Genomic DNA, 23,160 nt, shown 5'->3' on the forward strand with positions numbered 1-23,160 from the left:
AACTCAAACATCCAAAGCTAGCTTCTGAGTGACCACAAAATAGTATGCAGACTAAGAACTCGTTGGTAAACCAAATAAACATGGTAGTTGATTTAAAAAATTTTGCTTTTTAAAGCAGTTAACACAACAGATATGCAATTATGTATTCTAGAGATTTGATCTACACCTTTGTATTGTGGAAATTTTTCCTGGGAAAACTAGATAACTCCATACAATGATAAATTTATCAGTGAAGAAAAGAACATTTGCTTGGATATGACAGCGATAAATTTATCAACTACTGACATAAATGTAATAAACCATCAACTCTTCCCACACAATAAGTGATAAATTTATCATTCTTCAAAATAACAAAATTCAAGAACCACATTAATGGTACATTTATCATTCTTACAAAAAAATAATCCATCAACGTGTCCAAACCAACCAGTGATAAATTTATCACTTTATAAAACACCAAAAAACAGCACCCAAATCAAATAACATAAATATGTGAAACTTAATCCTGTAAAAATACCAGCAAAAATATAATTTCTGATCAACAAATTCCTCAATCATTCAATGCGAGTACCAAAATGATACATCTTTCAAAAAATACTCAATCATTCAATGCAAGTAACACCTCTCAACTCTCAAACAAAGTAATTCAATTAAAATCAATACAAGTAAAGAAAAGCTTGTTTATATGTCTTCCGATTATGAGTTCCCATCTTTCCACACCTTCTGCATCTAATTCTCTTGATTTCACCCTTAGAAGGTATTCTCTCCGTTCTTGGACGTCTAGCTGGTCTCTTACAAATAGGAGGTAAAACAACGTCATCATCAACAACTACACTTGGCTTCCACATACTAGGAACTAGATAGATAGAATGTGAATAAGAATCACAATAACTACTAACACGGTAGTAATCATCAAGAAAGCAATTCAGATCCTTCCCACTCCTCTTTATAGCACAAAAACCATGTTTGCAAGGAAAAGAATCAATTTCCCACAATCGACAAGAACAACAACGTTTTCCAATATCAACCATAACTGAATGATCCAATTGGATTTCATAAATGTCATCGCTACATTTCTTAACTATCCATGCTTTTGTATCATTAAAAGCTTCTTCCAACTTTTTCTCTGTAAAAAGACAAACAATACGATTCCACTTATTCCCAACTTCTCTCCTTCTTGAAAATTGCTCCATTAGTTTCACCCGTATAGCATCAACAAGACTAGTTGAAAACAAATGACGTTCATCCCTAATCCATGAATTAAAAGATTCCGCAGCATTTGTGCACATTTCACCATACCTCTTGCCTTGAAAATAAGCGTTACACCAACACTCATTAGGCAAATCCTCAAGAAACCTCTCAACACTACGACCACAACGACCCTTAAATTCTTCAAATAGCTCATTAAACAACTCAATAGTAGGAGCATATGCACATCTACTAAAAGGAGTAAGCAAATACTCTTTTGATTCACGACTCTTCACTAACAAATAAATCTTCAAGTTTGTTTTCAAATGCATTAGACAAAAAGAATGACAAGAAAACGGAAAGACCTCAGCTAAAACTTTTAGCAAACCTCCATGTCGATCAGTAACAAACGCAATATCCCTCTCCGGAGTCAAAATAGCTAATAACTTTGACAAGAACCAATGCAAACTGTCATAACTTTCACCATCAACAATCGCAAAACATAACGGATACAAACCTACAAACAAAACATATATATACAAGTTATTAGTAACAAATTAAAAAGATTACAAAAAGAAAATCAAAACACAAAGTATATAACATATAGCACCAGCCATAGATAAATTTATCACTGTATAAATATAAAAAATTAACAAAAAGTATACAGCATAAATTTATCACTAATAGATTGACCATACTCAATTATTAGCACTCTCCAATAACAAAAATGATAGAATTATCACTATTTCAATAATAATAACACATAAACACAAAATATACCTTGGTTACCATCTTTCCCTGTAGCAGCCAATAAACAACCTTTGTGTCTTCCTTTCAAAAAAGTTCCATCAAGCATCAACACAGGCCTACAATACTTGAAACCATGAATACATGCCTCAAAAACGAAAAACAAGCATTTGAAATGTCTTCCTTTACTATCAATATCAAATTCCATATCAAAAACACTCCCCGGATTGCAAGCATTAGCGGCATCAACATACCAACGAAGATCGTCAAATGATGATGAATAGTCACCAAAAACAAGACCCCTTGCTTTTTCAACACCCATCTAAGCTTGCCGATAAGAAACTTCTGTTCCATAATAGTCCTTGAAATCACAAACCACCTCACTAATCGATGTCAGAGCCTTGTTACGAATATCACTAGAAATTAGCCCACCAATCATACTTGAAGTCATCCTAGCATGTTTAATTGTACGAAAAGAAGATCCACAAGTATGAACATCATCAAATTGTTTAATAGCAAAAGCTTTACTATAATTTTCCACTCTAGCATGCACGCTCCATAAACATCCCAAATCAGCCCTTCTCTTACAATGAACAGTGACATGGTCCTTATCATTCTTAACAAAATCAAAATTAAAACCGAAATGAATACAATACTTTGACAACGCATCTCGAAATTCAACAACTCATTGAGCAAACCTTTGTCCCACTCCTTTCATACAATTAACCCACCCATCGGAGAGCAAAGGTTTCCATTGATTTGAATAAAATGAAGGCAAAAAATCAGTTTCACAAACAACACTACTACTACTACTACTACTACTACTACTACTAGCTTCACCATCACAAATCATATAACCTTCACCCAAAGAACAACACTTTACAAAAACATCAATACGATGAATATCACAAGAAAGTGTCAGTCCAACCATAACCTCCAAATCCTCTTCACTTTCTAGACCACAAGAAGAATGTCCAGCCATTGAATACGATATATTCAAAGAACTATCAACTAACTCACTCCACTTTGAACACAATTTATATACTAAATCCTTGAAATTAAATCCATCATTATACTTGATAACCAATGTCACACCTCTAAACTTGCACTTAAGAAACAAACAATTCTCCATCAATATAAATCCTGCAACAAACAACAATTACATTTTAGAAAACAACTCAAACACCCTAAAACAAAATCAAATATAGTGATAAAATTATCTCCTATTCCCATACTCACTCATAAATTTATCACTGTTGAAAAAGTTAATCCAACATCACCCCCAAAATACACAGTGATAAAATTATCACTGTATAAAATAACAAACCAACCCCTGTGTTCAATCAACACAATTTCGTAACCAAAAAAAATAAAAATCAAAAATTCAATCAACAATTACATATCTCAAAACTTTCAATATCATGATCAAAACACAAATTCAATCGCAACAGAAACAACAGAGTAACAACAATATCACCACAAAATCAAAATCACCAACTCAAACTAAAAAAAACATTGAAATTGAAATCAAAATCAAACATACCAGTCGACCTAACTCCACAACACCACAAATCAGAAAATGTAGCTATACACCAAATGCGAAATCGCAAATAGGAAGAATCACCAAACACGCAATCGCAAATCACAAATCGCGAAGATACACCAAGCGCGAAATCAGAAATCATGAAGCTCCACAAATCGCGAAATCAAAAATCACGAAGCTCCACAAATCGCGAAGATACAACAGAAAATCGTGAAGTTCCACAGAAATCCAAATCACAAACACAATATTTTGATGGAAAATCCAAACAGAAACGCGCCAGAACAGAGGAGGGGTAAAACGGTACAAAAAAAAAGTCTCAGGACCTGTTGGTGCACAAGATCAAAAGTCAGGACTAAGAGGGGAATAAGTGAAAAACTCAGGACCGGCCAGTAAAGAATATTGAGCGTTCGGCCAAAAGTTTAAAATTATTTTTTTGGGCCAAAGGTCCAATTATAGAAATAGTTTGTCTCTGAAACAAAACGACTAAAATACCTATACCAATCAAGCCCTATCTCTCACAAATCAAACAATCCGTCTCTCCCTTTTCCCGATCTAAACTCTAGGTGCGTAGTTTCCGCCACCACCGTCAACGCCTCCGCCTCCGCCCACCGCCGTCGACTCAGCGATGAGAGCGCCTTAGCCGTCGCCGCTGGCGACACCGTCATCCTCCTCCACACCCCGATCTGAGGAAGCGCTCAATGGTCGTTCTGAATCTTCGATTGACTCTTTATCCCTCTCTCGTTCTGCTTCGATGAAGCTTTGGGCTGTGATGATGAGTTATTGAGTTGCAAATGAGTAGGCCAAAGCCTTGATGAATCCGCCAAGGTCAGATCCACCGCATCGCCGCCACAGAGCTTGTCTGGAAACACTTCAAGAAACCGCCGTAGGTGTTGATCATGTTGAGCTCCGTCGGAGACTCCTCACCGGCCTCCTCCACCGCCACCTTTGCCTCCATCTCCATCTAAACCTTGGAGTTCTGCTTCCACGGCTCCAAATCTTTCAACAATGGTAAATTTGACATTGGTGGTTGAAGTTCCTTAGCCCCCTCTCAAAGGGTAGCGTTACCATTTAGGGCTCCATTCCCATTCTCTCTCTCTCTCTCTCTCTCTCTCTCTCTCTCTCTCTCTCCATTTTGCTTGTTGCACAACACAATACAAGAGAGCTGCGTTTGGACGACAAGTCTTATTCACAGAATATGAAATCAACTCCCAAATCCTCTCTCTCTCTTGATCTACAAACTGATCTTTTTTTATTTTTTTTATTTTTTACTTTAAGAAGTTGTTGATGATGATGAAACAAATTGAAAATAGATTAATTTTTTTTGACAGATTGCAACAGATTAATTTTCTCTCCACTTTGATCCAATTTTTGCCTTTGTATTGTGTTCATCATAGTTCTTGTTTCGGCAGAGAAATCCGAAGACCAGAGCAAACACAACCATCAGAGATAGTCGTCTGGTTTGATTGCTTGCAAATTTTGCACAGATAAAATTTGAATAGAAAATTTGTTGTTGCAGCTGTTGATGATGAAGCAGATTGTTGTTGTTCATGATGATTGCAACATATATAAAAAAAAAATCTGTCGTGCAACTGATAAAAAAATATCTGTTCAAAATTTGAAAAGATCGGGGCTTGGCAGTGGCTTGGTGTATTTCAATAACAAGATATGAATAGGAAAAAAAAATTGAATTTAGGGAAAACAAACAAATAGAATTCAGGGAAAAAAAATTGAACAGATAGATATAATTTAGTGTAAAAAATTGAACAGATAGATAAAAATTTGAACAGATAAAAATAATTTAAACAAATAGATATAAATTTGAACAGATAACAGAAAGTCAAAGAATAAAATTAGAAACAAAATATTCTTCAAGACTTCTCATGAAACTATTTTACAAAATTTGAATCTCTCATTAATAAAAAATATCTGTTTGACTTAATGTTTTATACCCTTCTTAAATTGAATTCATCATCAATTAACCTATTATTATTTACTTTCCGAATATTAAACTGCTAATGTCGAATTTGGTGACTGTAGTGTGTAAGGAAGTTAATTTTGCGTAAATGCAAATATGAATTAAAGTAATCTAAGCGTCCATTGTGCTTTGGAAGAGCTTGACAGTCAACAAAAACTTGAATAGGGTTTGACGGTCAACAAGAACTTCATTAGTTTACAGACCATCTTTCTTGAAACTATAGTTTTTACTAAGCTACAGGAAGTCTAAAGAAAAATTCTAATGTTGGGTCAATCTTTGCAAAATTCTTACCCCTTCAAAAGGAGATGTTACGAGTTCAAGCCCCATGTGGGGGCGTTGGAGTGACTCCTTTTCCTTGATTTAAGTTAGAGTAGGTAATTAAAAAAATAAAAAAAATTATTCGGTGGTCTCGATCAATGATCCACACCTCAGCACATGAGAGAAGCACAAATATGGACACGGACACATATGCGGATGTCGCTACTAATCCAGATACGGACACGGGACACAATAGTTTTACAAAAACAAGGAGACAGACACGACGATGACATGTCAATAAAAACTATTTTTAATATATTTTATTCTCTATGTGGATTAATATTATATCCACAAACAATTAAAATTAACAAAAAAAACAACACTAATTTAATATAATAATTAAAAAAAAAACTCAATCTTAAATTAACACTTATCGTTTGCCTGCTTTTTTTTTTAGATCTATTAATTATTTAAATCTTCAAAAAACAAGCATTCAACATTCAACCTAAAGCACTAAAAAGGGAGGGGGGGAGCTGGCATGTCCTTCCCCCCCAAAAAAATAAATATAGGAATATACCACATGAAATGTCTCATATGTGTCCCTATCATGTTCTATAGTGTTGGTGTTGTGAGTACTTCTCCTCAAGATTCTATCATCTCCATTAGGGGTGTGCATAATACCGTTGAAATCGCCGAAACTGCACCGTTAAGGCAAATTCGATATTATTTGCCAATCGAACCGCCGATTTTTGGTAAGAAAAATGGCAAATTCTAATGACACTTTTATCAATCCACCGGTTTCTATTTTTCTTCCAAACCGCACCGACCTGCACCGCTATTAAATCATGTTTTATAAGATTCTAAAAATTCTTTTTTACTTAAGTTTGTTTGTTGTTCTATACCTTAGAATATAGTATTACATTACTGCTCGAGGGGAATTCAAGATGTCAATAATCCAAAATAAAGTTGGATTCCAATTCACTTTTCAATCTTTTTTTTTTTGGTCATGTTGCAAACTTGCATCAGCTCACTTTTCAATCTAAATACTTTTCAACAGTAAACATTTTCAATATATTGTAAACCCTGAATGATATTAATTTTAGGTATTGTATTTGATCATTGTAGCTTCCACAAATGCTTGTAATGAACTGATGGCATAGTCGTTGATATTATTATGTTGTTGTTACACTTGCTGCATCAGAAGAAAGCTTCACAAGATGCTTAATTTCACGGTATCTCTCGTCTTTTTTTTACTCTTTTATTTAAGTTTTGTAATTTGAATTATATTTTTTATAAACCGCCAATCCACCCGAACCGCCAAGGCAAATCCGCCATTATTTGCCAACCGAACCGTCGGTTTTTGATAAGGAAAATGGCAAATTCTAGTGACACTTTTATCAATCCGCCACCCGCCATACGGTTTCTATTTTTCCCTCAAACCGCACCGACCCGCACCGCGCACACCCCTAATCTCCATACCTCTCAAGACTTCAGTTCATGGCCTAATGAGGCCCACAATGGTAATCCAAACAGTTCATCACATAGTCCTCAAAGAGAACAACATATATATAAATTAGTTTGATTGGATATTGATAGATGTACTAATTTATTGTGTTTTATTTTATAAAGTGGACAATTTTAGTTTAAAATCATATTTACCACTCATTTCATAAAACAAAACATGATTGGTTAGTTTGTCTATCAATGTCCAAACAAGCTAATTTTTTTTCCCATATATATGTAGGTTGTTCTTTTCAAGGACTACGAGATAAATGCTTTGAATCACCATTGTGGGCCTTGTGAGGCCCATGAAATAGAGTCTTGTGAGGCATGAAGGTGATGTAGTCTTGAGAGGAGATGCTCCTGTTTGTGCTTTATAGACATGAGATTTGTCTTATTGTCTCCGAAAAGTCAACACAAAAACATTGAGTTCCACTATTTTAATCAACACAAAATCAAGTTGGGGCAATATATAGACTTGCCTAGAGGGCCACAAATTATTTTCCCTCCAAAAGTGCATCATTCCTACCATTTATGATACACCAATCATTCTAGATACACAAAACTAAGGGTGAAAATTTTTGACACACAAGGTAGTATGAATAAAATAGTATACGAAGTTAGCGAGTTAGGTTTGACTATTTTTTACATTAAAACGAATATGACGCCACATAATAAGGCTGTTGGCTTATTTTTCCTACAAAGGAAAATATCATAAATGCGAGCGTGCTAGTAAGGATTGAAAAATCCTTAAAGATTAAATTCAAGCAAATTATTAAGCGATTGTGGTGACGGTTCTTTTGCCTCAATGAAAAGGACTTCAAAATTGCTAAATGTAGAGAAAATAAAAATTAATATAAGAAGGAGGGAGACGGAGAAAGATGATTGAGCGATCAATCAAGGTGATTGATTGAACAATCAAAGTAACAATTACTTACCTCTACTCATATGCTTGAAAAGGAAGTGCATAAAATGCTTCGAAAATGAAGTGCTGAAAATAAATGCTTCGATAAGGAAGTGCGCAAAATAAAAATGTAGGAAATATAAATGACAAGAAAAATAGAAATAAATTGTCTTTGATATGAGTTCTGGATCTTCACAATGTAGCCATGAATGGCTATTTATAGGCAAATATTTGTAGGAAAAACTACCTAATAACTACCATATTCTTCCATCTCCTCGATTTCATACTCCATGAACTTCCATAACTTCCTTTAACCTCCACTTCATGCTCTATGTTCTCCACTTTTATAACAACCCTCATTTCGACTCAGTCATACTTGCATACATTCATGGATGATCTTGTTTTATTGTGTATATTTGCAAATCTTGCCTTGTTTTGCTTGAATGATTGCTTGTACGCTTTGTTCTTGTCTGGTGTATTGCCGAGGTCATCTTAAGCGTAGACACCTTTGAGACCTTCGCCACTTAGAATTATCTTGGAACCCCGTTGGTTGACCTCCATCTTCCCCCTAGCATATTGGCCGAGATGTCACCATCTAGATCGAGGTTCACGTCGCCTAGGCCGAGATGTGCATCATCTGGGCCGAGATGTTAATATCTAGGCGTTCTAGATCCTTAACCCTTGCATGAGTGATTTTGTTCCTGGAATGGTGCAACCTAGACTGAAGTAGTGGCACATCTAGGCCAAGGTGTGGCACAGTTCAGTCATGTGTTGTCCTTCTAAGCCGATGTCCTTGCCTCTTGATTGCCGGAGTCATGTTGTTGGCCGATGTCATTACTTGCCGGTGTGTTCTTGTCGCCGAGCTTGTTGAGTACACTTTGTCTTGGTCTTGTCTTGTCTTGTCAGTCACCTTTTAGGTTAGAGCCAATCAGCCGATGCCACGTGCCCCGGCAGAGGGATTAAGTCAGTGACTGTCGGGAAAACATACCATTTTTTTGTATCAAACCTTGCCTCTAGAGAGAGAAACTCTAGGAAAAAGAAGGAGAAGTTTTGAGAGAGAAATAGAACTTCCAAGCTTGATCGTTAGAGCTTGAACCGTTAGATTCGAGTTTGAGGTTAGAATCTCAACCTATTCTTGTTGTTCTTATTGATCATCTAGCTGCATTGCACAATCAAACCTGTTCTACACGCCATTCATCGATTTAAAGTTGGTTTTGGAAAGAGAAAAATGGTTTCTTTGTGTTCTTGAGGAAAAGCCTCGTTTGATCCGAAAATTTGCATCTAGAATCACGTTTTTGTGTTTGTTTTGATAAGGCTCTTGAGTATGGGCACCTAGGTACATGTTTTTGAATTCGTAGCATGAAATCTCAACTTTTGTAATAGCAAGTTTTGATCTTTGCATTCGTCTCCTTCATGCTCATGTTCTCCATGTTATCAAGAGCGAAACCTAGATTTTTTCCTACTTCGCTTTTGAATGTGGCTGTCGGGGCCACACCTCGGCAAGGAGGTGTGGGACCTCAGCCTAGACCTGGTAGTTGCCCAGCTCATTCTCCAGAAATGAGAAACGGTGTTTTGATTTGATTTGACCTAGTTTTGGAGGATGCCGAGGTCATTTACGTGCATGCTAAACTTGTCTTGAGTAGTACATTCAACAGACCTTACCATGTGTTTGTAGGACTGGGATTTGCTTGACCCCGACGTTTGACGAACTAAGTGAGTGGTATTTTTAATAAAGTCATGCTATACGTTTTGATAAAGACTTGGTTTTGCTTCGTTTTGAAAGTATTTGACAAGCATGAATAATTGTCCCCACTTTGTATATCAAGCATGATCTTGTGTTGATGACCTCCTCGGAAAGTCCCTTATGCTGGAGGACTCTAAACTTTTGCAGCACATCTTGTCTTGAAAGTCCCTTGTGCTGGAGGACTCTAAACTTTCGCAGCACATCTCATTTGAAAGTCCCTTGTGCATGAGGACTTTAAACTTTCGCAGCACATCTCATTTGAAAGTCCCTTGTGCTGGAGGACTCTAAACTTTCGTAGCACTTCTTATCTTGAAAGTCCCTTGTGCTAGAGGATTCTAAACTTTTGTAGCACCCTTGTTCGAGATGCCTCCCTCGCTTTGTCTTGTTTTGCCACGGACAGTTTACCGCCTGGATATGTTTGCCGAAATGTCATTATTTGTAATATGTGATGCTAGTATCCCTTGAAGCTCTGACGATTTGTTAGATGGACAAGGTCTATCCTTGGTTATATATATAGAGTTTTGTCTTGTATTGTTTTAAAAGGATTTCGGCTATTATTCATGCAAACCCCTTTATTATTTATACCATTCACTGAGTATTCAAGCTCACCCTCTATATATATATGTAGGTGACGAACAAGAAGGCGGTGACGCCTAGATGTGATTCTGGAGCTTATTTTTGGGTTTTGATTATGTCGGCTTAACCTGTATTAACGTCGGCAGTCTTGAAAATTATGCTTCTCGATTTGTACTGCTTGTATGTCGCTTATGTCAGCTTTAGAAGCCTTTTGATCAAGACATGTGTTTTGTATGTTTGTTTATGACGACAAGGAAGATGTAATTCGTACTAGTTTTGTTTATACCGGCTTGTGGTGCCCTGTGCTAAAATGTAAAATGTAATTTTGTACTTTGCATTGGTTATAATTAAGTTATAATCCATGTGTGAATGGTTGCTATTTCATTTGACCTATGCACAGCTCTTCTAGACTAATCTGTTTGTATAAACCACTTTCGTACTTGTGAGCCCCATATATTTATACTCTGTTATGTATGGATTTCGTAAATTGGCCTTCGGTAATCCCGGATTACTGGCCATCACAGCACCAAACTACTAGGGGCGGTTTGGGGTCGTGACAGAATGGTATCAAAGCACAAGTTCCTTGGAACACATTATTCACACACTTTGAGTCCTAGAGAGCATAGGATTTTCCCCTTAGAAAGATGTTAGGGTTGCATCATATTGCTTGCTATGTAGTCAAGGTGTGCATTATCTCGGTATGCTTAATTGTTATCTGCATACGTGATTATTTGTTCGTCTTGTTTAAAAGTCACATTTTGCATACTCATAGCATCATGAGGAGAGGTAGACCTCCAGTTGGCTGAGATCGGTCCGAGGACAGATTGGACAGGCAGGAGAGGTTAGTTGAAGGTTTGGCCCGCGAGTTAAGGTAGACAAGACAGCAGTACACTAGTACTACATCGACTCAGGCCGAGCAGACAAACGGCCGAAATGCTGTTCCACCTCCACCTCTTCCAGTACCACAAGTGCCCCCACAGCCAGCTTTATATGGGGACGGCACGATAGCTTTGATCAGGGAGTTCAAGAAGATGAAGCCACCAAGGTTCCAAGGGGGTATAGAGCCAATGAAGGCCGAAGCGTGGGCCTTGGAGATGGAGAAGCTGTTCGAGATCTTTCCCAGCACCGACACCCAGAAGGAGACATTAACAGCTTTTACATTAGATGACGACGCCCGCAGATGGTGGGTGATGGTTCAAGAAAGCAATCCAGACTTGACTTGGACCCGATTTTTGGAGTTGTTTTACACCAAACATTTTCCCTTAAGTGTTCGAAATCGCAAGGCTACTGAGTTTCAGACCTTGACACAAGGCAGCAGAACAGTGGCTGAGTATGACCGTGCCTTTACCGAATTGGCGAGGTATGCACCCCACATGGTCAATGATGAGTGCATGAAGGCTAGGAAGTTTGAGAGTGGGCTGCGTCGACCGATTCAAGACCGAGTTAATATGCTTAACATGCCGACCTACGCCGAGGTATTGGATAAAGCCATTCTGGCCGAGGCTAATTTGAATAGATACCAGAGTCCGGGAGAGAGCCAGAGGAAGAGACAGAACAATGACAATCACCGAGCCCAGTTTGGTACCAGGAAGAAAGCGAATGCTGGCAGTTCGAGCAACCCAAGACAGAAAAGTGGTACTAAGCCGACCTGTTCCAGTTGTGGGAAGCCACATTTCGGAGTCTGTCGTCGGGCGTCTGGAGCTTGCTACGAATGTGGTGAAATAGGTTATTTTGTGAGGGACTATCCAAAGACAAGGGCTGATGAAGGCAAGAAAGATGAGAATACTTCGGGCTCCATGCAGAAAGGCAATGCTGGGAAGGGACCGATGAGACAAGGCAGAGTTTTTGCACTGGTACCAGTGGACACTCAAAATGCTGAGATAGTGGTGTCAGGTATGCTTCCAATTTGCTCTCAAAATGCATATGTATTGACTGATTCGGGTTCTACGCATTCATTCATATCTGCTAAGTTTGCCGAGAAGATTAATAGGAAACTAGAACCCATTGATTATGTATTATCGATATCTACTCCACCTGGGAGATCTATGAATGTTGCATCCATCTATCGAGCATGTGTTGTTGTGATTGGGAATGTTGAACTGTTAGCTGATTTAATGCCATTGGACATAACTCATTTTGATGTTATATTGGGGATGGATTGGTTAGCGGCAAATCACGCGTCCATAAATCGTGTTGCAAAGAGTGTCACGTTAAAACCCCCGAATCTAGCCGAGGTCACGTTTCAGGGAAAAGGGGTAGTACCCCCAGCTTACTTAATTTCAACCATGAGAGCCTATAGATTGATCCAAAAAGGGTGTCAAGGTCACCTGTGTAGCATATTAGGTAATTTGAATGGAAGTGTCGAGTTAGCCGACGTCCCAGTGGTTAATGAATTCCCCGATGTCTTTCCAAATGATTTGCCTGGTCACTTAGCGGATAGGGAGGTAGAATTTACGGTTGACATCACGCCGAGAACCCAGCCCATCTCTAAAACACCCTATAGGATGGCCCCTGCCAAGCTTAAGGAATTGAAACTTCAACTACAAGAGTTGCTAGATAAGGGTTTTATTAGGCCAAGCACTTCACCCTGGGGAGCACCCGTCTTGTTTGTTAAGAAGAAGGATGGTACGCTTCGTCTTTGTATTGATTACCGGGAACTGAATAAAGTAACCATTAAGAATAAATACCCGTTGCCAAGAATAGACAATTTGTTCGACCAGTTGCAAGGAGCACGTGTCTTTTCCAAAATCGACCTTAGATCGGGCTACCATCAGCTTAAAGTCAAAGCCGAGGATGTCGAGAAGACCGCTTTTCGGACGAGGTATCTCCACTACGAGTTTTTAGTGATGCCTTTTGGAGTGACCAATGCCCCTGCAGCCTTTATGGATTTGATGAACAGAGTCTTTAAGCCATATCTAGATGAGTTTGTGGTTGTCTTCATCGATGACATATTGATCTACTCTAAGAGTAAAGCCGAACACGAGGAGCATTTGAGACTTACCTTACAGACTTTGAGAGATCGGAAATTGTATGCTAAATTTAACAAGTGTGAGTTTTGGCTTTCCACTATATCATTTTTGGGTCATGTGATTGATGCAAAAGGGTATTTCGGTGGATCCTAGTAAAATTGAAGCCATTGTGAATTGGCCGAGGCCGGTTAATGTGTCCGAGGTTCGTAGTTTTCTGGGATTGGCTGGTTATTACAGAAAATTCGTAAAGGATTTCTCGAGGATCGCAATTCCGTTGACACAACTGACTAAGAAGGGAGTAGCTTATGAATGGACTAAGGATAGAGAAGTAGCTTTCCAGGAGTTAAAGACAAGATTAGTTGCAGCACCAATTCTTGTACTACTATCAGGTAATGAAGAGTTTCATGTCAACAGTGATGCTTCGCATAAGGGTCTGGGTTGTGTACTAATGCAAAAAGGTAAGGTTGTAGCATATGCCACTCGTCAGTTGAAGCCTCATGAAAAGAACTATCCCACCCATGATTTAGAATTAGCGGCCGTGGTATTTTCTTTGAAGATTTGGCGCCACTATTTGTATGGAGCTTCTTGTTGGGTTTTCACAGATCATAAAAGCTTGAAGTACTTGTTCATTCAGAAGGAATTGAATATGAGGCAGAGAAGATGGCTTGAGTTGTTGAAAGATTACGACATGCAGATCCAATATTATCCAGGTAAAGCTAACACCGTGGCCGACGCCTTGAGCAGGAAGATGGTTGGGAGTTTGGCATGTTTAACCGCAATCTTAGTGGAGCCAACTATTGTTGAGGAAGTAAAGACAAGGTAGATGGAGGATGAATTCTTGAAGAAAGTGGCCGACGAGATCATCACAAAGCTGAGATCAGTGTACACCATAGAGAATCAAGTGCTCAAGTTTGAAGGAAGGTTGTCTGTAGCCGACATCCCAAAGTTGAAAAGAAAAATTCTGCAGGAAGCCCATGGTTCTAAGTTTGCTGTTCACCCCGGGAACACCAAGATGTATCAGGATGTGAAGCGGACATTTTGGTGGCCAAATATGAAAGAAGAGATAGCCGAGTTCGTGTCCCAATGTCTGTATTGTCAACAAGTAAAAGCGGAACATCAAAGGCCAGCAGGACTTCTTCAACCTTTGCCAATTCCTAAGTGGAAGTGGGAGCACATCTCCATGGACTTTGTGGTTGGTTTGCTGAAGACACAAAAGGGTATGGATTCGATTTGGGTTATCGTGGACAGACTAACTAAGTCAGCGCACTTCCTGCCTGTTAAGACCACCTTCAACGCCGATAAATTTGATTTGTTGTATGTGAATGAGATTGTTAGACTTCATGGAGTGCCGATGTCAATTGTGTCAGACCGAGATCCGAAGTTGATTTCCAGATTCTGGCAGAGCCTACAAAGAGCTTTCGGAGTCGAGTTGAGGTTTAGCATAGCCTTTCATCCCCAGACTGATGGGCAAACTGAGAGGACGATTCAGACACTTGAAGATATGCTTAGACTATGTGTATTGGACCTCCAAGGAAGTTGGGAAGTACATTTGCCTTTGGTGGAACTTACCTACAACAACAGCTATCAAGCTAGCATTGGCATGGCGCCGTATGAGGCACTGTATGGAAGAAAGTGTAGGTCGCCGATATGTTGGACCGAGGTAGAAGACAAAGCTCTGCTTGGTCCCGAGCTAATTCAAGTAACGACCGAGAAGATTAAGCTCGTTCAGCAAAGAATCAAAACCGCACAGAGTCGACAGAAGAGTTATGCTGACCAAAGAAGAAGAGAGTTAGAATTTGAATTCGGGGACCACGTGTTCCTAAAGATTTCGCCAATGAAAGGAGTTACAAGATTTGGGAAGAAGGTGTAGAAACCCCATTTTTGACCGCCCATAAAACTTGGGCACTACTGATGGTTTGCTCGGTGTTGAGAGATGTGCAGGGCAAAGAATCAGTTTCTTCGGCTAGAAGAGAGGCAAATCTTTCAAAACACTTTGTTTAGGGGTTTGGAGTTGAAGAAAAGAGGAAAGGAGAGGAGAAAACTAGTTTGGGAGAAGTTCGGCATGAATCCGGGTAGAAGCGAGTTGAGCAGCCCTCGCTGAATCGGGCTTATCTGTTTGTACACTTGGAGTTTAGCTATGGGGCCACCACCATCGGAAAGCTAACTTCCGGGGCTTCAATTTGGACACCAACCGGCCGTTTTTTGACCTTACCGGCCATCCACCGGCACTATATTTATCCGACCGGCAATTTATTGTGCCGACCGGCACTTTATTTTGCTGACCGGCAATTTTTGCTAGCCGACAACTTTCCGGAGCATTCTGCAGATTGAGTGGATTCCAGCTGTGCCAGCTAGAATGCACAGAATCGATCCCCCGCGCACATGTGTGTTTGTTTTGCACCTTGTGAGTCTTTGAACCCCTTAACCTTCTAGAAGCTTGAACCCTTTGGCCAAGCTTCTTGGAGAAGCTTGGCCAGCTGTTTTAGCTTCCTCTAGAAGCCTTGCACCCCCCTTGAACCCCTTTGACCCTTTCCCTTTACTTAGCTTGTAAGTTAAGTGCTTCCCTTGCCTTATATAAGCACCATTCCTCTCCCTTTGTCTAGGTTGGATGGTTTTGAAGCAAAAAACCAGAGATATACCATGTATATCTGATATACATACATACAACCCTCAATCTCTCTCCATATCTCTCCCATTCAACCATCAAACACCCTTGTTCTTGGGCCATTTCTTCATCAACTCATAGCACAAGGCATCCAACGCCCATTCCAGCAGCTTGAGGCTGTTCTCCAGAGCTTAGGAGCACCTAAACTTGGTCCAAGAGGTGCTGGTTCATTGGTCTACAAAGGTGAGTCCTCTTCTTCCCTTTTCTAGCCTATTCTTGCATCATATCTAAGCCATAGTTTCTTGCATCTTTGGGCTCCGACCCAAACTGTAACTCATCATATTTTGAGGTCCTCTTCATGTTTTATTGAGGACCTCTTGCTGTTTGAGGACAGTAGCTTGCACTTGCTTCAATATCCTCCTTGAATGCCATAATCTTGCATAGAATTTTTGGCTTGTGTGTGATCTGTTTTAGAGCCTGATGTAAACTGAAAATAGGCTTATTTTGATCCCCTCTTCAACATTGAAGAAGGGATCAACACTGTTTGGGACCTCCATGTTATACTTGCCTTTATATCCTCTCTTTGGTCCCCATTTTTGCATGCTTTGGCAGCCTATCATGCTTCTGTTTTTGGCCTTTTTACAGTTTTGTAAATATGCTTATTTTTTGTCCCTCTTCAATGTTGTAGAAGGGAATTTTTCAGTTTGGGCTGTGCACATACCACTTGCCTCTTTGGCCACCTTTTGGCCCTTTTTCTTGCATAAGAGCTTAGCCATATCTATGTTTGTTTTTAGGGTTTTTTACAGTTCTGTAAAGTGGCTTATTTGTGGCCCCTCTTCAATGTTGTTGAAGGGCCCTAACATGTTTGGGGTCAGCAGCTGTGAGTAGCTTCATAATCTCATGTTTAGGGCCATTTTTGCATGCCATTGTTGCCCTATCTTTGCTTGTTGTTTGGCCATGACTTGTACTAGAAAAATGCTTATTTTGAGGCTGCCTTCCTTCTGTATTTTCATTCCATGTACCAATTATGCATGCTTTGTATAGCTGTAAGCCATTTCACGTACTTAATCTTGCATTTCGAGAGAAATTCCATGCATTGGGTGTGTTTTCGCCTCATTTCGGGGCTGTTTTCCCCCACACTTCAGTGCTGAAATTCCACTAGCATGTTTGCATATCATTTCCATGCATTTGCATTGCGTATGCCATTGCCTCAGTTTGCGTGCCCGTGTGCACGCATTTCGAGGTACTTCATTTTTTTATCCATCGGCCTCTTATGTGACTGTGGCTGAGTCTCTTTCATGTTAGTATAAGTCCATGTTGTATTCTATATGCCATTTTAGCCATTGCATTGCATATGCCATTGCCTCGATTTGCGTGCCCGTGTGCACGCATTTCGAGGCACTTCATTTTCATCTTATGGCCACTGATGTGGGTGCGGCTGAGGTCCACTCACATTGGTGTAAGTCCACCTTGCATTGTGTATGCCATGTTTCAAAGCGTTGCGCATGTTATGTTGTTAGCATTGTGTATGCCATGTAGTTGCATAGCATGCTTGTATTCTTGTTTGCATACCTAGGTTGCATTGCATTAGCATGCATGCCTTGCCTCTTGATCATGTGATAGAGGTTGGGCTTTAGTTTGTTTGATTGGTTTGCATTTCATTTGACATGAAAGTTGCATACTTGATTCATTGGGCCATCATGTATGGAAATGCGTGATTGGTGGTCCGAGAATCGAGGCACATGCCCCTTTGAGTCATTACCATGATAAGGGGCATGAATGGTGCATATATGCCTTGAATTGTGCTGCCATGCTTTGCTTTGCACTCTGTTGCTGTCAATTGCAGGTTCTGCAGACATTCCTTGCCGACCGGCAGTATATATTGCCGACCGGCAGTAGGCCGATGGATTCATCTTGTGCCGGTGACTACACCACACTGCCGGTGGCAATTCTACTCAGCCGGTGGCACTCCTCAGTGTCCAAGGAAGCAGTCCTGAGGTTTTGGTAGCCTTCAGAGGAGCAGAGGAAAGAAAACAGAGGCAGCCTATGCATGGCGGCGCATTTCCCAAGGCAGTTTACCTGTTTTCCTAGATTAGTTAATTTGTTAATTAATTAATTAATTTGCAATATTTAATTAGCTTGCGTAGTTAATTAATTTGTAATATTTATTTGGTCCCTCTGAGCGAGGGCATATTTGTAATAAGTGTGCGTGCGTGTGATGTATGCCTTCCAACCCCACTTCTTTCTTCCCTTTTATTTACTTGCTTATGATGGTATATTAGGGCACATTTATTTTAGCATACCTTATGCTATGCATGCGTGCATTCATGCATTTGTTGACATGCATCAGGCTCGGCACATCATGCTAACTGCATTTGTACTTTAATTTCAAAATTGAATACGTGCATCAATTGATTGCATCTCACATGCCATCTCACAACCCATGTTCCCATGACCAATCAGATTCTCCCTTCGAGCCCGAGATGGAGCCCGTGGCATTAAAAATGCACAAGCTTGAAAAGCTGTTCAAGAAATCTCAAGGTGTGAAGTCCATTTCGGACATTGGAGACAGATACACTGACGCAGCCGTGACGCTGCCAGATCAGTTTAAGATGCCTCAAATTGACCGCTTTGACGGGTCCGGGGACCCCATGGTCCATCTCCGACTGTTCTCGAACATCCTACGGCCGATGGGCCTAACGCGACCACAGAAGCTTTCATTATTCGGCCGAACCCTGTCGGGTGTGGCCGCCCACTGGTACGCAAAGTTAGAGGATGAAGTGAAGAAGAATTGGGATGAAATGGCTGAGGCCTTTGTCGCGCAATATTCGTACAACACTCAGATCGAGATTACAACTCGTGATCTCGAAACGACAAGGCAAGAGCCCAAGGAAACTTTCTCGAACTTTGTAATCTGATGGAGGGCAAAGGCGTCAATGATGACTCCAAGGCCCACGGATAAGGACCAAATCCGGATGATTGTGCGCAATCTCCACCCAAAGTTGATGCAGAGGATGATTGTAATCCCCTTTCCTACTTTCTCAGATTTACACGAGATGGGAGTGCAGATCGAGGATGCTATGATGCAGGGCCTCTTTGATCAGGAGAAGGAGCAGCCCAGGAGGGCATTTTCCCGCAATTCGAATGCGACCACTAGTGGTGATGTAGGTGCAAGATCTTTTGAAGTAGACTTGGTTACCACCACTGCATCAAAAACAGCTACCCCGTTCACCGGTGCATCCGGAAGTAGCTCACAAAAAACCAAATATCCACCTCGAGTCAAGAGGGTCTTCACTCCACTTCATATGCCTTTGTCAAAGGCTCTGGAGGTCTTACTTCAGAAAGGACATCTGAAACCGTTGGAACAACGCCCCCTACCCGATCCTATCCCTGCAAAGCATGACCAGACTAAGTACTGTGCATACCACCAACAAACCGGTCATGAGACCGATAGCTGCTTTTGTCTGCGCCATGATGTACAGGATTTGTTTGACAACAAGGTCATTGCCGCACCAGCTCAGTAAAGTCTATCACCACTGGATCAGTGAACTCGGTGATAGTACGAATATGTGATCGAGGGATGAACCACCTGCAGGCGGCGCTCAGTTTAGTCCGGATGTGGCGTATGGCACGCACTGTTTTGAGCATTTGTGAATGTTGAGTTTTGTATATTCTGACTTGGGTATTGGGTCAGTCTTGTCATTTTGTATTGAGTCAGTCTTTTCATAGTGAGTCAGTTGGGTCTGTCTTGTTGTGTCGAGTCAGTCTTGTTTTGGTAGAGTCGGGTGATTTCGAGGGTGTTACCTCGGACATCACTTGCTTGTTTTGTGTTTGTCTTTTTTTTTTTCTTTCTTTTGAGTCTGTTTCTGCCTTGGAGCCGGTTACGCCAACAGATTTGAATGGAACAGCAGTGATTTTCACACTCTTGTGTTTGCTTCTGCCGTGTGCCAGTTGTGCCAGAAATTCTAAACGAGACGGCAATATTTGACTAGTGCCTTTTCTGTGCCTTGAAGTCATTGTAATGACCTAAGCTTTTCAAAACTTTTTTGAACACCGCGGTGATAAAAATAAAGAGGAAAGAATTCCTCGGGTTTTGCAAAAATTTGATCAACTGAGAGAAAGAGAGGCGTGCTAAGCCCTTAATGAATGAGATCATGCTTGTTAATGTGAGTACTGAGAAGGATCCTGGCTTGATCCAGATTGGTCCCACACTGTCTTCAGCGCGAGCGATTTGTCGCTTTCTTAAAAACTTTCGAAAAATGTTTTGCGCAGTCCTGTGAAGACTTGTGTGGAATTGCCCTTGAGATTGTGCAGCCGAGGATCGCTCTCAGCCTCAAGATTCTGTCCATTTGTTTTCAAACCTCGGACTTAAATTCAGAATGTTCAATGGTCAACCGCCATATGAGGCCTGTGTGGCCAGATTCAAAGCAGCCCTCGGACAAGAGGCAAGAAAGTCAGATCAAGAAGATTAGACCTCATCAGAAGAAGCTTGCAAAGCTAGAACAGAAGTACCCTTCAAACTAGGGGCAAAGATGTCAGACGTGCTCGGAGAGCCGAAGATGAGTCCTCTTGCAAATCAACAGCCACTCTCCTGGATACGGATGGCTTCAAAATCCTACAACCATTTGGCATGGACCAAACTACGCTTTTACCCTTTGAGAGGCTCGCTGGGCCGAAAACCCGGAAGGGCGACCCAGGCAAAAGTTAGAGCAAGAGAAAAATACAAAAGCAAAAATATGCAAAAAAGAAAAGAAAAGAAAAGAAAAAAAAAAAGAAAAAAAAAAGAAAAGAAAAGAAAATAAAAAAAAAGAAATGAAAAGAATTGAAAAGAAAACAAAAACAAAGCTCGCAAGGTCGAAAACCCGCATCGGGCGCCTTGGCAAAAGTTAGAGCCTAAAAAGGAGAGGTTAAATACCCGAGTGTACCTTAACCCCGAACTACGTAAGGCTTGATTCCCATCTTTGGGATACGTAGGCAACTTCATTCTGAAGTCCAGCCCTGAAACGCTTCAAATTCAACTGTGTCCATGTGATGGTTCTAGTCATCTTTGTCTTTTCTGTATCCGGGAGTTCGGTTGCAATCATCGCTCTGAGGGCTGATTACAATGCGCTGCGGTGCCATTCAGACAAGGGGTAACTTTCCGTTGCCATTCAATGCGCTGCGGTGCCGTGCAAACAAGGGGCAACTTTTCGTTGCCATGCAGCTCTCTTCGAGCAAGGGGGCAATTTTCTTCCAAATCCGAGGTTGTGCGTCTCAAGAGTGGGTTCCGTGCTTATTAAGCATTGGCCGTTTGCAAAAATAGTTTTTGAGAATTTTTACTGAAGTTGACTACTTTTCTCGAAAATTGTTCCATCTCTTCCAAAAAATGGACCATTTCTTGGACCCAAAAAAAGGAAAATTTTCAGTGCTCATAGCCTGACTTGCATGATTTCAAATCAAAAATCGAACAAGTGTGTTGATCTAACTCTCACATTGGTCAAAAATTGTTTTCGTAAAAAACCAAAACAAAAAAATGGTCAAAATGATGAACTAGGGGCACAGTTGAGTCAGGCTTCCTGTCTTTCCCCCGTTGTTAATGCATTTGCCAGAAAGGGCACTCTACTTGCCAGAAAAGGGCACAACTGAAGTCAACAACAAAGGGCTGAAAGCTCTCTCATCCTCCAAGCAACGAGGTATCAAGACAAGTGCGAAGCAGGAACTGGAATGGGGCGAGATATTCCATTCCCTCATCTGGATAGATCTGATCATGTCCGAACTTCCCAGCAGAGCATCATCAACTGATGTCAGCTACAGATTTGCTACATACCCAGTTGTAGCGCAACCCCTCTGTGGGAGGAATTCACTGTTGTGAACAAAAATCAAAAGCTGGTAGAATACCAGGGGCAAGAGCCCACAATTTCCAGCTTATCCATCAACCACCCAGGGGAGGGATGAAAAACGAGAGATTAAAGAATAGAGAGATGTGCACTGAGAGAAAAAGCGAGAAAAGGGTTTTGAGAGAAAAACCGAGCTTGAGAGCCGAGTGATGTGAGAATCACAAATAAGAAAGGGTGGGAATAATACCCGGTGAAACAGGCTCCCTGTGCACGTCTGTGTGTCATGTCTTTTGTTTTGTTTGTCTCGATTCTTGCTTTGAGTCGTTCCGAGCATGTCTCGACGTGTTTAGGTTGTTTACCTTTTGTTTTCCGTTGTTGAGTCTTTCTCGCTGTGTTCAGTCGTAGGCTCAATACCTGGTCGAAAACTCATCTCTCAATTTCAAAAATAAATCGTTTTGTGCTCAGAGTGCTGTGCCATCCTTCACGTTTGTGCAAAACAAGATTCTTTTTTCCATAAAACTGCAGGGTCCACCCCCGATAAGTGTGAACGGTGAAACCAGGACCTATCTGAAGCTATGATAGTTCCAGACTGCAAAGCAAAAGCAAAAGAGCGAAAATCGAAGTATCTGAGTTTGTGTCAACTTCAGAAAGTTCCGTGATTGTACTCCGGACGTACCTCTTCAGGGCCTTGTCAATGCTCCGAAATATGAGTGTACCTCTACCTCAGGCGCAAGATCAATCCCGCTTCAAGGTTATACACTTTTCCACTTACATTGTTATGCACCCACTTCACTTGCATTGTAATGCATTATACCTATCAAGTTTCTTCCTCAGTCATGCACGATATTGTATGCACGGTTCATTCAAAGAAGTTCCGTTTTAAGGTCACTCACTTTTGTGTATCAATCATGCACACTCACTTTAGTGTATCAATCACACTTCATTCGCTTAGTGTATCAATCACACTTCATTCGCTTAGTGTATCAATCACACTCTAATTACACTCTAATCTACTTAGTGTATCAATCACACTTTACTCGTTTTGTGTATCTATCACACACATTCTCGTTTTCTGTATCACACTTCATTGATTTAGTGTATCAATCACACTCTGTTCACTAAGTGCATCTATCACACTTCGTGTTCACTTTTAGTGTATCAATCACACTCTGTTCACTAAGTGCATCTATCACACTTTGTGTTCACTTTTAGTGTATCAATCACACTCTGTTCACATAGTGCATCTATCACACGTTGTGTTCATTTTCAATATATCAATCATACTTTGTTCACACTGTGCATCTATCACACTTTGTGTTCGCTTTTAGTGTATCA

At 40.5% G+C, this 23,160-nt stretch overlaps 1 protein-coding gene across 1 annotated transcript; it reads right to left on the reverse strand.

Moving 5' to 3' along the window:
• Nucleotides 1-656: 656 nt before the first annotated feature.
• On the reverse strand, nucleotides 657-2,257 carry LOC145814149 (uncharacterized). Its single transcript, XM_082910672.1, has 3 exons — nucleotides 1,969-2,257; nucleotides 1,577-1,705; nucleotides 657-1,483 (listed from the first exon to the last, which is right to left on the reverse strand). Exons 1-3 carry the CDS (start codon nucleotides 2,255-2,257, stop codon nucleotides 657-659), a joined length of 1,245 nt encoding a protein of 414 aa, XP_082766798.1.
• Nucleotides 2,258-23,160: the final 20,903 nt, after the last annotated feature.

Source organism: Camellia sinensis, unplaced genomic scaffold, assembly GCF_055761805.1.
Source record: "Camellia sinensis isolate YWXY unplaced genomic scaffold, ASM5576180v1 Unanchor1, whole genome shotgun sequence".
NCBI classification, from domain to species: domain Eukaryota; kingdom Viridiplantae; phylum Streptophyta; class Magnoliopsida; order Ericales; family Theaceae; genus Camellia; species Camellia sinensis.

What these genes read in the sequence shown, in the direction of transcription:
- LOC145814149 (XM_082910672.1), bottom strand. Translation starts at nt 2,257, where the DNA reads ATGGGTGTTGAAAAAGCAAGGGGTCTTGTTTTTGGTGACTATTCATCA. An exon ending in AGGGAAAGATGGTAACCAAG is followed by an intron (nt 1,706 to 1,968) that starts GTATATTTTGTG and finishes TTTTGTTTGTAG; the next exon opens with GTTTGTATCCGTTATGTTTT. An exon ending in TGTTACTGATCGACATGGAG is followed by an intron (nt 1,484 to 1,576) that starts GTTTGCTAAAAG and finishes TTTATTTGTTAG; the next exon opens with TGAAGAGTCGTGAATCAAAA.